The sequence below is a fragment of the Neodiprion fabricii genome, chromosome 3 (assembly GCF_021155785.1).
Source record: "Neodiprion fabricii isolate iyNeoFabr1 chromosome 3, iyNeoFabr1.1, whole genome shotgun sequence".
NCBI lineage: Eukaryota > Metazoa > Arthropoda > Insecta > Hymenoptera > Diprionidae > Neodiprion > Neodiprion fabricii.
This window is the reverse complement of record NC_060241.1, coordinates 4,279,147-4,295,204: the sequence shown is the minus strand read 5'-3', so window position 1 is coordinate 4,295,204 and position 16,058 is coordinate 4,279,147. Positions and strand designations below refer to the sequence as shown.

Below are 16,058 nucleotides of genomic sequence, written 5' to 3'. Positions count from 1 at the left end.
TATATATATATATATATATATATATATATATATATATATATATATATATATATATAAATGTATAGATAGATAATTCATAGTTATTGTTGCTTTTTTCACGTATAAAAACTTTTCACCTTTCCATTTTTTCAAAATTTTATGTAAATCATTCTACATGCATACTTCACTATTCGCCTTATTAAAAAAAAAAAGAAAAGAAACGGCTTCGTTCAAAAAGGCACATTTCACGAGGCACGATGTTACAAATAATTTTCAATATATATCGATAGAAAATCCGTGAACCAGTCTCAGCAAAACATATTTTTAATATTGTTCACATATCAGTCTAATATATTGAATGGACGATTTTTCAAAATACAAATTACAGCGAAACCGGTTGCATTTTTTTAAAAACATTGTAAGTAAATCAAATGACTAGAATCGTTTTTGTTTCTTTGGTAAGTTGATGGTTGGATTCAGTGTTCAGATAACCCTTACTCTAATTCACTTTTGACTTTGTCTCTTTTCCAATCTCGATCTTTCGGATTTAAGTGTAACCACGTACGTGTAAATATATTAAACAAAGTCCCGACATAAATGTAACGCAAAAAAAAAAAAAAAAACCATAAATCTTGTTGAATAAGAAAAACAAAAAGTTGCTCTCGATATGTAAGTTTCCTTTTTGATTTTCTATGCTTCCTTTTTTCCCGGTCCTAATTCGCATCGCATACTTCAACGGTGTCTTCCAAGCTTCTAACCCAACGGTAACTATTTTTTCTTGATGCTTTTACAGGCCCATTCCAAACCATCCTGCAATAAGAAAACCGTCGTCCCATCCGTTTGTTGCGATTGGAAAAATTTCAAACGAAGCATCCTAACAAATTTCGGGCCAATATTGGAGTTGTAGCTCACCTTGACCCCCTTCCCTTCCGTCGCGATGCAAGATTGTATCTGCCAGTCACGATCCTTGATGTTGTGGAGTCCAAGTCCTTCGGCGATCTCAGCTGCAGTTACGGCCTGGGCAAGGTCTTGTTTGTTGGCATAGACGAGAAGAGGAACGTTGCGAAGCTTGTCCTCCATCAGAAGCTCGGCCAATTCCCTCCCCGTCTCCTCCAGTCGCTTGATATCTGCGCTGTCCACGACGTAAATCTGCGGTGTCAAGAAGTTGGTTCAACGAGTTGGCCGACACAACTGAGATAGTCATCTTTAGGGGTCAACTAACAAGTTGGATCTACTAGTCACGGTTTTGGTTATTGTAAGAACGACCCGGACCCACGATATGATCGAAAATAAATCTATAGTCTGTCAAAAAACGCGACTTCCATCAGTTGAAAAAACACTGACCAGCACGTCCGTGTTCTCGAAGTAGTTTCTCCAGTACGGCCTTATCTTCTTTGCACCGCCGATGTCCCAGACGTTTAGCTTGAACCCTTCGCTCTGTACGCTTTTTATGTTGAAGCCTTGGGTTGGCGTTACCTTAGGATCAGTAAAAGCAGTGACGGACTAAAATTTCCGAGACGGAGAAGCTTTCCGAACTTTTTGTTCAAGCTTGTGCGGCGGATGGGAACGTTTAAAAATCGAAGCACAGCAACCGACTGAGACATTTTCGTCTTGCTGTGGATTCGGATGGCTTTGGGGATCAAAACGACGTTTACCTGCGTGATATCTTCACTGGCCAACGATTTCAGGAGCGTTGTTTTCCCCGCGTTGTCAAGACCCAGTAAAAGTAGCCTCAACTCTCTGTCCGGATTCGATCGCAGCTTACGCAGGATGGACAGCAGCCCCTGAAATGTGGTCAACTAAGCAAAGAATAGAGTTAACTTTGAGAGAAAATTGCGGTGAGTGGATAAGATTTGAAAGGAAATCGCGAATTTCTGCTTCGTATTTTTGATTTATTTCTTTTTTTGTTTTTATTTTTTTTTTTTCAAGAAAAATCAACAGCCTCACTCATCGCTCGGATGACGGACTGACGGTTTAACACCGATTATTGACGATTTATGATGGCTTGGTCAAAGTTGGGAAAAAAAAAAAAAAATGTAGAGACGAATTATGACCGATTTTACTTTATAATTTTCATGCATAATATGTATGATTGATGAGGGCCGATAAGAAAGAGGAGAATCGAAACGAGCGAACCCAAATCATGAAATATGCAGTGGAGAGAATTAATTGAATCCCCGGTCGTAGCTGAATTGGGAACAAGACGTTGCTGACAAAAGATCAATAAAATCTCATCAATTCTTTCGTGATTAATTCCAACCGAGTCGTGTGCACGCATTTATTGTGCGCTCTAACATCATCACTTCTCGTATAGTTTTATTTTTAAAAATATACACTTCATCAAGAAAATATCCAACGCAGTGAAAGAAATCAATTTTCGAGATGTTGTAAAATATTTTACAAACGTCACTTTCTACCCCGTTTCCACGATCAGGCCCGTTTTTACTTATCGTACAAATACGTATAATTTTCTTTACCTTTTATCAGAATCACAAGACTTGGGTGATTTTAAAATATGTACCAGATAATTGGCAAAAGTGTTCTACGTAATCAAACAAATGGAACCGTTTGATTTGGAGTTTGAGATTTATTTCCGAGCTATCTTGGTAAGTTAACGTTGATTTGATCAGCTTAAAACAGGACTAAGGTATTAGCTTAATTGAATACGCGTGTCCTGCCTTTCTCTCAAGTATCACTATTATTGAAAAGATTTGTAAAAAGAAAATCAAGTGCTGTATTTTTTGCACCCAATTCTACGACAGTTACTGGAAATCGTTATTCCTCATCTTCGTCAAGTTTGAAAATAACGAGGTTTGAATTATTCTGATTCAACTGAGATACGGATTTAATGACATTATACGAATTTCGAATAATCCTTTTAGTAATTCTTCACATTTTATTATTAATAAATATACTGTAGATCTCTCATTTTTAAACATATTTTCTAAATATTGAATTACTATTTTCCCAAGAAAAAATTTCTAATAAAGTCATAACAGAGGTCTCGGTAAATCGTTACAGAAGACAGTCGGTGAGATATAAAAACATGACAAAAATTTACCGAAGGAGATAATTTGCTTGATTAGAAAAATACGCTGTATCGAAAGATTGGACGAAAAAAATAACGAATAATTAACGAAAGTGAGGGGGAACATTTTTTTTTTCATGTTCTACGACGCAGATTATATAATTATATAACGACAATGATAAAACAACGATAAAAAATGGTTTGATAATTTTTTAGGAAAAAAAGTTTCTTTGCTCTAATCAACAAGTGTCGAAAACTATGTCTTGCAATTTTAAAAATTTATTCCTGGTTTTTTTCAATATCAAACGAAACGTACGAATAAAAAATTCATTATGTATGTTATAAATTCAATGAAATATGTCAAAAAATTTTTTTCTAAATTTAACTACGAATAAAATATTTCGTTGCTTCTTGTGCAGAGTACAAATTAATAATAAATTATATAACGACAATGATAAAACAACGATAAAAAATGGTTTGATAATTTTTTAGGAAAAAAAGTTTCTTTGCTCTAATCAACAAGTGTCGAAAACTATGTCTTGCAATTTTAAAAATTTATTCCTGGTTTTTTTCAATATCAAACGAAACGTACGAATAAAAAATTCATTATGTATGTTATAAATTCAATGAAATATGTCAAAAAATTTTTTTCTAAATTTAACTACGAATAAAATATTTCGTTGCTTCTTGTGCAGAGTACAAATTAATAATAAATTGTAAAAATGTACATAGTATATATTTTTAAAATCGCGTCTAAAATATAACGTTCAAATATATGCGGAGGTAAAAAGGAATAAATAAGAGATGATAAAAAAAAAAAAAAAATACGTAGAATTGCATTTATTAAACATAACATGAGAACCACTTATGGACATGTATAAGTACAAAGTATTTAGAACACGTGTGCAGGAATCGATAAGAGTAGAAGTGTTTTTTGACACAGGGTATATACGATTAGCAGCTGTCGGTTAGCAGTTGAAACTTGAATAACTGTGCGTCAAGCCGCCATTTGTAAACACAAGCATGAAATGCGCCTATCGCGGTGAAGTGAGATATTAAAATAACGTGAGAGAAGAGATCGGAGAGGTGGGTGAAGGAAGACGACAGGTTATGTCAAACGATAGAATAGTCATGGAGTGATACAGAAAAAAATAAATAAATAAATAAAAAAATTAAAAATCATAACCACAAAAAGCTGAGAATCGTTGCGTGTTTTATTCTCTCTACTAAATACGTGTGCGTGGTGAGTACGGCTTCAGATTCGACGTTACCATTTCTCCGAAGTTTCGCTCTCAGTTAAGTCAATACTCGTAATAAAAAAAAATCGGCGATATGTGCTCCGAACGTGGCTACTTTTTACGCTCGTGTGCTTCTTACACGCGCTGCGTAGACGCCGAGTGAACCTTCTGTTGTTTTTGACCCGTATCATTGGTAACCGGGACACGCCGCGCCATCTGTCGGTATTGGCACGAACTAGCTGACCCTCATTTCTGAGGCCACGCGTTCCCATCGATTACACGAATTCCGTCTAGACTTAATCCAATCGAACATACAAGGGACACGACTAGTGTGACAGCCTAAAAAAGAAGGCGATTTTTGGGAATTAAGAAACAAACAAAAAACTACTGTATCAATTATTTTAAAATTTTAAGGGTATATTTATACATATCTTAAGAATACGCAGTAAAATTTTTTAAGAAAAAAATTAAATATTTTTCGAGTTACACGCCATCTCCGACGGCGCTAAAAAAAAAAGGTCCTCCACTGCTGCAGTGATTCCGGCCTGCTCCGTGGATGAAACCTAAAAAAAAAAATATTCTTGTTGAACCAGAAGATATTGTCCGTACAATGACCTACGGTCGAAAAAAAAAATCAAAAATTGACAAGATGGCGGCGTTTTTGAAAAAAAAGTTGAATTTTACCGAATATTTTGGTCGTTTTTGGCCTGCCAAAATTCGATTTTTGATCAGATCAAAAAACCGGTAGGTCATTGTACGGACAATATCTTCTAGTTTAACAAGAAATTTTTTTTTTTTTTTAGGTTTCATCCACGGAGAAGGCCGGAATCACTGCAGCAGTGGAGGACCTTTTTTTTTCAGCGCCGTCGGAGATCGCGTGTAACTCGAAAAATATTTAATTTTTTTCTTAAAAAATCTTACTGTGTATTCTTAAAATATGTATAAATTTACCCTTGAAATTTTAAAATAATTGATAAATTCTTCAGATATACAGCACATGTAAACAGTCGAAATTTGTATTCTTACGTGAAAAAAAAAAAAAAATACATTTTTTGCTAATCTATCATGAAAATTCGAATGCCAATTTATACTCACATTTAACTCGTGCCAAAAAAAATTTCTCACCTTGTTGCTTTTGTTTTTCCGCCGTATTGGGAATATTAAATTTTGACAGTCAAAATTATGTTACCATGAGGAATTTTTAGGGTTTAAATATTTAAAACCCACTAAATGTTTCATCAATTTATATGTTAATAAAAATTTGGTTCATGCAGAGTTTAATTTAATTAACTATTTTCCGTGGAATTTGAGAATTGAATAGCAAGATAATAAACATTAAACGCCTAATTCTTGTTTTTTCAGCACAATGAAGATATATTACACTGGTTTAAACAACAGCGAATTATTTTGCGACGAAGAGGGGAGCGTGAAACAAGTTATTGATAAATTTACAATCGTACCCTTTACGGGAATCGAAGATTTGGAAATAGGATGGAATTACATTCTTTTATGGCGGGATAAGGAACTTTTCATTTCTGGTAAAATAAATCTCAATGAGTCGACTGAAGTCACTGACAAGATTCCGGTCTTACTCAAACTACCGGAAGAAATGGAAGGGTCAGTAGTGTAGAATAAAAGGCATAAAAAAAAAAAAACTTATTGATCAATGAGAATAACGACTCGCACGAGTTTGGAAAGGAAAAATATTGCAGATTACAAATTTTTCAAACGTAAAGCGAAGCGAAAAATTCAGCTGCTTTACCGAATTTGTTCATTTCTGGCAATTCAACTGAGAAAAGTTTCATATTGCAGATGCGTACAAGCAATTCCTGGCAAGGAAACGATTACAATTTTATCCGTGAAGCACGAAATTTGGCAGTACAAAGTATTCGACAAAATGTGGAAACAGGTTTCAAATTTCATTCAAGCGGCTGACGATAATTCGGATCAAGAATATACGGTGAAAATCTTTCAAGGCGGCTGCACCGTAGCCTTGACAAATTTCGGTAATTCAAATGAGAAATATTTACTTACTAATTTTTTATGTTTGCGTATTATGAGGACTACATTCACCGTTCTAGACGAATACTTCTCATCTTTCATTTATGCTTCAAAATACGCCAATGACTGTAAACTTGTTGTCATTATTGTTATTAATACTGTCATTATCATTCAAAATCTGTATTAACATTTTTTTGTTGTGTTTATGTTGTTTTTTCAAACCTAATAGGAGAATTCAAAATGTATTGAAAATCTTTTCCTAATGTAACAATCATCCCCCTCGGAAACACAACATTCCCAAACACTTCTATAAATGATCTCCCATTCGATAATTGTATAAATTTTTCAGGAAGAGTTTACAATATTCCAATATTGGTAGACATGCCAAAGCGGGTGAAATTCACAGACGTTGCTTGCGGCTTCGATCACACGATTATATTGGCTGAGAACGGAGAGGTTTATTCAATGGGTATGGGAAGGTTAGTACATGAAAGGACTATTAAACCATTTATCGCGTAAAATTATACTTCTGAAAAAATAACATTTATCCGACCAAACGTTGAATTTCTATATTTTAGCCGTGGTCAATTGGGGCACGGTGACCTTGAAGACTGTGATAATCCAACGATAATAGAGGCACTGGCTGGTCTGAAGGTGGTTCAGATCTCCGCTGCGGGTTGGCATAGCGCAGTGGTCACAGATCAGGTATTTATTCGAAAGTCATTTTACAAGCCGAACGAAATTTCATAAAACAACAATTGCGGTGTGAAATTTGAAAGATGAGAAAAATGTTTTCGAAAAGAATAAATTTGGTGAAATGAGCCACACGAATGTAATGATTGCGTCATATGATTGTTTGGAAGAATATTTTTGAACGGAACAGTGTTTTTTTTTTTTAATGATTTTTTGTCAAACTTCAGTACTTTTTATATTTGCTACGATTATTTTACACAGGGTGATTTATACACGTGGGGTTGGAACACAGAAGGTCAAATGGGAATTTCAGATGAAGGCACGAAGGTTTATGCAACCCCAAAACCGGTCGACTTTATGGATACCGATGGCCGCGCTTTTGACGCGTCGGTAAAAAAGGCACAATGCGGGAATGCGTTCACCATTTGCATGATGGGTGAGAAAATCATTTTATAAACAAAAATTGACGCTACTTTACCTAATACCATTTTCGGAAATTAAAAGAGATGAGAACTTTAACGCTTCCGTTTATAAAAATAATGAATTATTTAGATGACAACTCGATGTGGGGATGTGGATCGAATAAATATGGGCAGCTGGGTATGTCCAGAGACGCGTTGACGAATTCGAGGACATTTTTGAAACTAAATACTGCAATTGATGAGAAGGAGATCAAGAATTTCAAATGTCGGGAGTGGGGTGCCATCATCATCACAGATTAATAGACTGAGGATTCAGTGTAAAACATGTTTGTAAATGTAGCTTACATTTATCGGTTACAAAATGAAAAAAGTTTGTAAAAAAAATCCACGATTCAATTACTGTAAGCATAACCCACCATAATATGCTTTAACCAATTCATTAGACTACTTTATCATTGCAAACTTCACGAGAATGAAAAATGCGCAGAGTCAAATATACCGCTTGAAATGTGCAACCCAGTCATATTGCATCGTGATTATTGCATAAAAAATTTGACAATAAGATATTTTCTTACCTCCTCGTAAGCTTCGTTGCATCATCATACTGCATTCAACACAGTTTCAATTCACCATTTCACTTATTGCATTCTATTGAATATTCTTCCGACATTCACTTCAAAAGATTGCACACGAGTTTTACACCGAGCTAAATAAAACTTTGTCATTTCACTGGCAAAAATAAACGAAACACAGTGTTCGACGCACTTTTCTGCATTCAACATCTCGGCCTCGTATGAAAAACTACGAATCTTACTTCGGTAGAAATGCACACAGAAATTCACTGACACGTGCAGCTCAAGCAAGATTAAAATTGCACAGCGTTCGACCGCGCACCGACACGCACGATCGCCATCCGTGAACTGACGCGCGAGGTGTTGCGCTCGAGACGACACGGTGTAAAACGACGCGTAACGACGCATGCGCGAAATTCAGCGTGCTGCGGGACCGGTTATTGCGGGTTGCAGGCGCTCGCTGCGTCAGGCGTAGAATTAAAATTCGTAAAATGATGTTGAAATCGATTGGCTGCGATAATGAACGCATTTGAATCACGTTTTTGAAAGTTCTCGGTCTTTATCACTGATGAATTCCATGATAACAATTAAATTTACCATCAGCCCCGTGGATGTTAAATATTTTATTTTTATAATTTACTCTGCAACGAGTACGACAAACATTATTCTCAGATTCGCGTAGTTTCATTTACGCTTTCCCTTTGTACCCTTAACCCCCTTTTTACCAGAGCCAATATTGGTGTTTGCATTATCGCTTGGCGGCCGTTCTGCATACCGTTCAAGAAGGCGAGGCGCCTCGATGGAGTCCTTGAGTGGCAGGATGAATTTTCTCTTCTCAGCGATTATTTCCTCGTCTGTCATTGACGGGGCTGGGGGCGGTGGAATATCGTCGGGTGTTTGAGACCTGCGTTTCTTCTTCTCTGAAAAACGAAAAATATATCGTCATTTACGAGAAAGGATTCCAATTTTTTTATCACCGATGATCAAGCTCGTGTATTGTACCTTTACTTTTCCCGGACTTGTTTTTCTTCGATGTTTCCTTAATTACTGGAGGTGGAATCGGTGGCTCCAATGGCCTCGGAAAACGTAGAGTGTATGGGAATTTGTATGTGTGGAGTTCCACTGGCTTCGCAAAAGCTGCACTCACCGTAGCGTAGTGAAACGCATTGGCATACCTGCAATTCATGATTACCATTGACGTCTTGACTGTGGGTACAACCTTTGGATCAACAATTTAGTTGCAGGTCATTACGAGCTGAGGTATATATATATTTTGGATCTAACATTGCGTAAGTTGACTCTATTATTGCTTCGTGAACTTTCAACGAGCCTTCAACCGTCAAACGAGCTGTTTGGCTTGAATTCAAGCTTTTTCGGCCCCTCGAAATGTCACCATCGGCTGATGCCTGCACCATTGCTATTTCCCCGTTTTTGTGGTTTGCTGAATTGTTCAGGACAACAGAACTGCAACATTTCATGATAAAATATGATGAAAACACTTGGCATTGTTACTTCACATCCGAGTAAATGAAAACCAGTCAGCGAAAATAAAGTCTCAGGGATTTTAAATGAAGATTGAACTGATTAGTTTCGAACAAATCACTTGTCTTAAATTTCACTGACAAATATGCAGGTTACCTGTTTGACGTTTGAATTACAGAACTCGGTTCATTGTTCATTGATTCCTGTTCACTTCGTCTTGACGATTCCACGGCGGTTAGTTCTTCCCAGTAAATCATTGAGTGACCTTCGATTATCTGATCTGATGCTAGTGCAAATAATCGAGCCATTTCCTGGAAGAATTCCGTCCGACTGAGCTGCTTGTCTATAAATTCGATGAATAGTCAAGATTTTAATTTCCCTGAATTTTTCCGAATGCTATCTTCAGCCACCTTGAATGAGTTTTGCCTCCCCCGCAATCCAGCTGACTAATATACCCAGTTCTGAGGAATTGAGTTCTGAGCTCCAGCGAACTACTTCGAGAGCAATTGCGTCGAGGAGCCAAAAGGTCGCCATGTTAGTCTGATAGTCATAGATTCCGAGCTTTCTTCCGAGGGTTCTAATTGGAAATACGAACGTCACTTCCACGTTGTACAAAAAAGTAATCTAAGCTACTTTTTATTCTTGTTTTCAGTTCGGACTGAAAATTTGAGTAAATGATTATACTTACCCGATTAAATCCCGAGCGTTTAGTTCACGATCAATCTCGAACTCAATCGATTCGTTAATCATGCTGTTGAAGCATTCAGGTAGAGTTCGAATGACCTCGAGTACAGGAGTTCTCATCAATGGTACTGGCTGTGAGGAAGGGTCGACATTTTCCTCGTAACTTTCGGCTAGTATCTGACAATGAGTTGCAAAATTGCTACAGAATAATATAAAAATCAGACTATGTAGCTTGACGATTTTTGGAAAAATGAATGATTAACTGTAATGAGAGATCGACCGTTACTGTTCAAGGTTAAAAGGTCTTACAGCCTTAGGATTTTCATCAGATGTCGAAATTCTGTTCGTAGCCTCTGTTCTCCGTTCCAAACTGGTATTTTTAGCTTTAGCCATGACTGGGTTGCGGGATTAGATTGAAATTGTAGCTTGAGGGAAGGCTAAACTAATTCGGTTGAAAATGAGCCTTTGAGCCCGCGATACAGTCATGATTATACTATGGTTACACTTTATGCGTGATCGATTAGCAGCATACTTCACACGGCAAAAGTAAAACAAAATAATTAACGAAAAATAAACGACAACTCGATTCTGATTCAATAATCAATTTTCGGATAATTCGAATTGTTCCCTGAATTATTTACTGGCTTTTTTTTTACGGGATATGAATCGCAGCAATTTTCACGTTGAATTCAGCTCATTAGTGTCTATTATATTTAACCCGTGAAATTACAGCACTCCATAAATTAATTAAAACCGACACCGTGATCATGGAGTTTGAGCCACTTAAGGATGCACTTGTTGCGGGCCAAATTCTCTTCCTGTTGAACGCCTCGTGTAGCTAAATTTAACTTGAATAAAAATAGTGATGAGAAAAAAGAGACAAAAGAAATCGAGATGGCCAAAATTTTCATACGCACTTCACTGTACATTGTAAATGCATATATATATATGTATGCTTGCAAGGAAAACAAAAATCCACTTCTTTTTTCAGGCATAAAAATTTCTTCTTCTGCAAAATTAATACACTACAAATTTATAATTATTATAAATCCTTGCAACAGGCAATTGGCAAATAGAATAAATATACATACATGGTTGAATATTTCAATTTTTTTTATTCATCGGTTTTATTGATATTTTTTTAGATTTTTTTCATATCATTTTTTTTTCCGTTTCTTTTTTTCTTCTTCGTTTTGCACATTTAGTTCAATATTTTCAGAAAATAACACTCCAAAGCGAAAAACCGTATATTCTCACCAATCCTATTGTGTGTACACAATATGTATATATATATTCATCATCGACGTACAATATATAGATATACATATGTATATTATATAAAGTAATGCGTGTTTATTTTTCATCATATTTTTTGTGTATATATTACACACACACACACATATGTATATATATATTTATAGTAATTTTATTATAATAATATTAGTCATCGATCTTACAGTTATATAATGTATATGTATAGATAATTATAGCGCACACGTTAGACTGTAATGTGGTATTTTTTTTTCCCTTATTTTAATTGCATCTTATTTTCCGTGATTTTTATTTACTTATTTATTTTTTTTTTTTGTTCTTTCATTTGGTTTTTTTTCTCTCTCTTGTTAAATCGACCAGTTATACAAATATATTGAGAAACATGAAACAGACAGAGTCTCCGTGGTCGCGGGAGGTGGGGGTGGGGGAGGGGGGGAGGGGGCGTTTCTGACACCGAAACCAAAAATTCACATTATTCGTATCATCAAATATGTATATTAGGGCGTTCCTTATCTAGAGTGTTTTCGAAATAACGTGCGGACAAGGCGGAAAAAGTTTGCAAAACAATTGTAAAAAAAAAAAAGAAAAATTACGCGCAAATACCGTGCTAAAGGATTTATAGAAATATGGACATTACAATATCGTACCATTGTTATGCGATTAAGGCCAATACATTAAAAAAAAAATAAAACCGTGAGTTCGATGAAGAATTTCCCTGGTGATATTATGATTCTCGATTTTGAAACACAACTTTGTCGTTCTGCGATTTCGATACTTTTATCGCTGGAAATTGCCCGTTTTTTTTTTTTTTCTTTTTCTAATACTTGTGATCATTGGGAATTCTCATACCAAATTTCAGATTTTTCGACGCATTGTTAAGGTGGGGAAAAAAAATGATAATTCAGTTGAGCCCGAGTTCCCGTTCAAATAAAATTACAAAAATTCACTGCCAAAAAAAAGCAGTAAGTACCTTGAATTGACCTACAAGCTCCTGATTGCTCGTAAATTTTTTTTTTTCTTTTAATGTTTTTGCAAACCATCTCCGCCATATCCCCACGGAATTTCGAAAACACTTCAAACAAGAATCAACCTAACGTGTATACATACATACAGATATAATGTTTACATGTATATATCGTATATACATATAATTTTCACACCGTTTATTCAGACTTGAAAATAGTACAAGATAAAATTTTGTTCGTTTAAATACAAGATATAAATTGTTTTATTCTATTCTATTCATTTTTATTTTTGTTTTTATTTTTATTTTTATTTTTATTTATTTTTTTTTTAATTTTTTTCTCATTTTTTTCCTTCGTTCGCATTATTTACACAAGGAATTTTATCAGAGAGAAATGAATATAGTGCATTTGTCAAGATTTGAGTATAACTATGTGATTGAATTGTTCCCTCTGTGAACATATAATATATAATTATTTAACAGATATTTTTCTTACACAATTTGGTAATTGGTGGAAATAATTTCTGGCCCCTTCTTTCTCTCTCTCTCTCTCTCTTTCTATCTCTATCTCAATCTGTCTCTCTCTCTCTCTCTCTCTCTCTCTATCTCTACCCCCTTTTCGACCAATTACTTATATCTTTCACACCAAATATTTGAAAAGGCAATAAAATATGCTTACGACCTTACCCATATCGCGTATATAATATGTGTTTGTTTGTGTGTATTTTATATGTTATTTTATTTTAATCCTTGAATTTTTTTTATTATCATATCTATGTATTCGATTGTGTATAATTTATGGTTCTGAATTTAAAAACTGTACAGCTGTACACGCACTATGTATATTGTATAATATATATATATATGTATATATTAATACACAGAGATGCGATTGTTAACCGAAAGGATTGATCGATAATTACGAAACGGAATGAGAGAAGAACTCTTTTCTGATCTTACGATCTCAAATCTGTGCGGGTCTTGGTGTTTCTTTTTTTCTTTTTTTCAAACATCATTCGAGATCGTTCCGCTTAAAGAGATCGCAGTTCCGTGTAATAAGTTCTTATAGACATCGATATATTATGTAGAATACATTTTCAGGATTGGTTTGAAAAAAAAATTTACAACGAGTCAGTGTTTTTGATTTCCTTTTTTTTTTTTTTTTTTTTTTTTTGAATTTTGAGATCACAAAGCGTTTGATAGTAAAGACAGCGGGATAAACGATTTTTTTATTTGATTTGAATCATGACAAATCGCCGCAATTCTTATAGCCTTTATCCGAGACTGTTCGAGAAGAAAAATGGAACTGGCAAAAGGAAAACGAAAGAATACGTTTCTTATACTTCCAAGCTAACAATAAGATAATTGACTACTAAAGGCATTGCGATGAAAATAAACCAAAACCGTGAAAAAATTATTTTTCTTAATTGATTTTATTGAAAATAATACAACAAAATGTCTCATAATAATGATGATGATAATAATAATAATAATAATAATAATAATATAATTAATAACTATAGATAGGCATACGTACTGTTCTACACGCTATCTAAACAATCGTAATAATATTCATCAATAATATAATATGTACGTCTTGAACGTGAATTTAAATAATAATATTCAAGTTCCAGGTAATGTAATCTAAATACAATAATAATTGTAATAAAAAATGTTATGATGCCAACAACAACGACGACGACGACGACGACGACGATGATGATGATAATGATGATAATAATAATAACGATGATGTTACAAAAGAATCATAAAAAATGCGTATACAGTATATAACGAATTTAATATATATATAATTAAAAATTAACTAATCATCCTTGAATTATTATTCACTTTTAAAATTATAACCGTTTACGTATACATATATATATGTATATACATATATACGTACATATTGTAATGGGTGTTTCAATGAATTATTTAATTAATTAAATTACTAATTGTTGCTTAGATATGCACGTACAGAGTTAGAAAGTGAATTTTTGGTCCCACCTAACTGCAAACATTATAATCATACGTTTCCCGTTATACCTCGCGTGCTTTTTAAGCTATACTCTCATGATATCGTAATATAAATATTATAATAATCGTGGTGGTAATTTTGAATGTAATTATACCGATAAGGTAGAAGTGTGTGTGTGTGTGTGTGTGTGTTTAGGTAATACGTGTAAGTGAGGGAGAAAAAATTTCCTCCGTTATAAAATTAATTAAACTAAAATTGATTAGTTATAATTATAAACAATTGGAAAATTTCCATCCGACCGTCATCCAATTTTCACCTTATATCACTGGGACACATTATATATTATACACACTTATTTATGTTCGCGATTTGGTTTAATTTGTTTTTCTTACTGTGTTTTAACTTATTTTTTTATTCTTCTCTTACTCTATCTCTCTCTCTCTCTCTCTCTCTCTCTCTCTCACTCTCCTCGTCTCTCCTAACGTCACGAAATTTTACATGTTTCGTCAACAACTGGCATAACTTTTGTTCTTAATCTTAAAATATGAAAAGAAATTCCTTACTTATTTTACCTTACTTCATCCTTGTACAGTTCTTACACCTATCAACTACAGTCCGATAATTTCATAATTTTGTTTCCAACTTATTGTCGGAAGTTGTGTATGTCGTATTAAAATCAGTTCCACATTGTCTATGTAACACAATAATTGTCTAGAATCACAAGGCTAGATGAAATTTTCTTTTCTTTTCCTTTCCGTTTTTTTCTTTTTTTTTTTTTTTTGTTACTTTATACCTTTATCTACTTTTACTTCTTCCACCTCGTCATCGTTCTCAGCCATTTAATCACAAATACTGGCATTTCAGTCTCATTTCCGTCTGACTGTTTCGACATCTCAGACGTGCATTCGACAACTTTTGTTCTCACTTGTTTGTTTGTTTTTTTTTTTTTTTAATTTTTGATTCTTTGCTTTTGTTTCCTTGTTCTCAAACACCGGATACCCAACGCGATTACCTTCCTTCTTGAACAATGAAAAATTGCTATTCCGTCGCACGAAATGAAAACCGAGGGAAGAAAAAAAAAAAAAAAAAGAAAAAAAAAAAAAAGAAAAATAAAAAATAAATAAACGATAGACAAAATCAATGAATAGAAAAGTAGGAGGAAAAAAAAAAAGGTAATTACGTTGCACGTTCCATTGAGATCAGACTTCGCGCAGGTCTAATGCCAGTTTTACATGTTTCGTGGGAAATGAATTGTGAGTGAAGGAGAAAAAAAAAAAAAAAAAAAGAAGAAATATGCCATACTGGATAAATTCGGGATTTGAATTTGTGAAAACTTTACACATAAATTTACAAGTGCCCGATAATTTCGCGATTTGATCGCTCGATTGGTTGTTATTATTGTTTAGGTAGACAAAATTTACATGCCTAATCGATAAAACGAACGGCATATTTTTTCCCGATAGATCAATTCTCTCTCTCTCTCTCTCTCTCTCGCTCAGGTATAACGCAATACTTCAAAAGTATCAATTAAACTTCACAACCATCATATCTTATACAACAATCAACTAGTATTCAACAACAGACCGTCTTACGTCAAAAAATTCTTAAAAATCTATCCTCGCTCTTCAGGGTTTAACCCAGTTTATCAGCGCCGCAGTAATTAAATACTAATTACATGGAGAGAGAATTTTGAAAATTTCATTTTTCCATCTTCTTCTCTCTTTTCTTACGAGGTGAAATAT

The 16,058-nt window shown here is 34.3% G+C and overlaps 3 protein-coding genes across 7 annotated transcripts; 1 reads left to right on the top strand and 2 right to left on the bottom strand.

The window, feature by feature from the left end:
- Positions 1–429: 429 nt before the first annotated feature.
- LOC124178948 (ADP-ribosylation factor-like protein 3) lies at positions 430–8,251 on the bottom strand. Of its 3 annotated transcripts, none has more exons than XM_046562792.1 (6): positions 7,937–8,251; positions 4,279–4,584; positions 1,635–1,778; positions 1,324–1,455; positions 892–1,128; positions 430–789 (listed from the first exon to the last, which is right to left on the bottom strand). In XM_046562792.1, exons 2-6 carry the CDS (start codon positions 4,279–4,281, stop codon positions 748–750), a joined length of 558 nt encoding a protein of 185 aa, XP_046418748.1. In that variant the 5' UTR covers positions 4,282–4,584; positions 7,937–8,251; the 3' UTR covers positions 430–747. The 3 variants fall into 3 exon arrangements, with proteins under 3 accessions (XP_046418748.1, XP_046418750.1, XP_046418751.1); XM_046562794.1 differs by having other exon boundaries at positions 4,279–4,535; XM_046562795.1 differs by having other exon boundaries at positions 1,635–1,763; positions 7,937–8,250.
- Positions 3,939–7,861, top strand: LOC124178944 (RCC1 domain-containing protein 1-like). 3 transcript variants are annotated; one of them, XM_046562787.1, is made up of 8 exons: positions 3,939–4,250; positions 5,049–5,124; positions 5,608–5,862; positions 6,058–6,251; positions 6,596–6,725; positions 6,825–6,951; positions 7,201–7,375; positions 7,492–7,861. In XM_046562787.1, exons 3-8 carry the CDS (start codon positions 5,612–5,614, stop codon positions 7,659–7,661), a joined length of 1,047 nt encoding a protein of 348 aa, XP_046418743.1. In that variant the 5' UTR covers positions 3,939–4,250; positions 5,049–5,124; positions 5,608–5,611; the 3' UTR covers positions 7,662–7,861. The 3 variants fall into 3 exon arrangements, with proteins under 3 accessions (XP_046418743.1, XP_046418742.1, XP_046418744.1); XM_046562786.1 differs by lacking the exon at positions 5,049–5,124 and having other exon boundaries at positions 3,940–4,250; positions 7,492–7,860; XM_046562788.1 differs by lacking the exon at positions 5,049–5,124 and having other exon boundaries at positions 3,944–4,093.
- Positions 8,252–8,613: 362 nt separating the features above from the next.
- Positions 8,614–10,202, bottom strand: LOC124178945. Its single transcript, XM_046562789.1, has 6 exons — positions 10,104–10,202; positions 9,826–9,992; positions 9,572–9,758; positions 9,218–9,397; positions 8,936–9,108; positions 8,614–8,853 (listed from the first exon to the last, which is right to left on the bottom strand). Exons 1-6 carry the CDS (start codon positions 10,163–10,165, stop codon positions 8,618–8,620), a joined length of 1,005 nt encoding a protein of 334 aa, XP_046418745.1. The 5' UTR covers positions 10,166–10,202; the 3' UTR covers positions 8,614–8,617.
- Between the last annotated feature and the right edge of the window lie 5,856 nt (positions 10,203–16,058).

Bases quoted from the DNA above. Each gene is read 5' to 3' on its own strand.
- LOC124178945 (XM_046562789.1), bottom strand. From the start codon at position 10,165: ATGATTAACGAATCGATTGAGTTCGAGATTGATCGTGAACTAAACGCT. The intron at 9,993-10,103 runs GTAAGTATAATC...ATTTCCAATTAG, and splicing joins AACGCTCGGGATTTAATCGG to AACCCTCGGAAGAAAGCTCG. The intron at 9,398-9,571 runs GTAACCTGCATA...GAAATGTTGCAG, and splicing joins GTAATTCAAACGTCAAACAG to TTCTGTTGTCCTGAACAATT.
- LOC124178948 (XM_046562792.1), bottom strand. The intron at 1,129-1,323 runs GTCAGTGTTTTT...TTGACACCGCAG, and splicing joins TCGAGAACACGGACGTGCTG to ATTTACGTCGTGGACAGCGC. The intron at 790-891 runs GTGAGCTACAAC...TTCTTATTGCAG, and splicing joins CGGAAGGGAAGGGGGTCAAG to GATGGTTTGGAATGGGCCTG.
- LOC124178944 (XM_046562787.1), top strand. From the start codon at position 5,612: ATGAAGATATATTACACTGGTTTAAACAACAGCGAATTATTTTGCGAC. The intron at 6,726-6,824 runs GTTAGTACATGA...TCTATATTTTAG, and splicing joins TATTCAATGGGTATGGGAAG to CCGTGGTCAATTGGGGCACG. The intron at 7,376-7,491 runs GTGAGAAAATCA...TGAATTATTTAG, and splicing joins GTTCACCATTTGCATGATGG to ATGACAACTCGATGTGGGGA.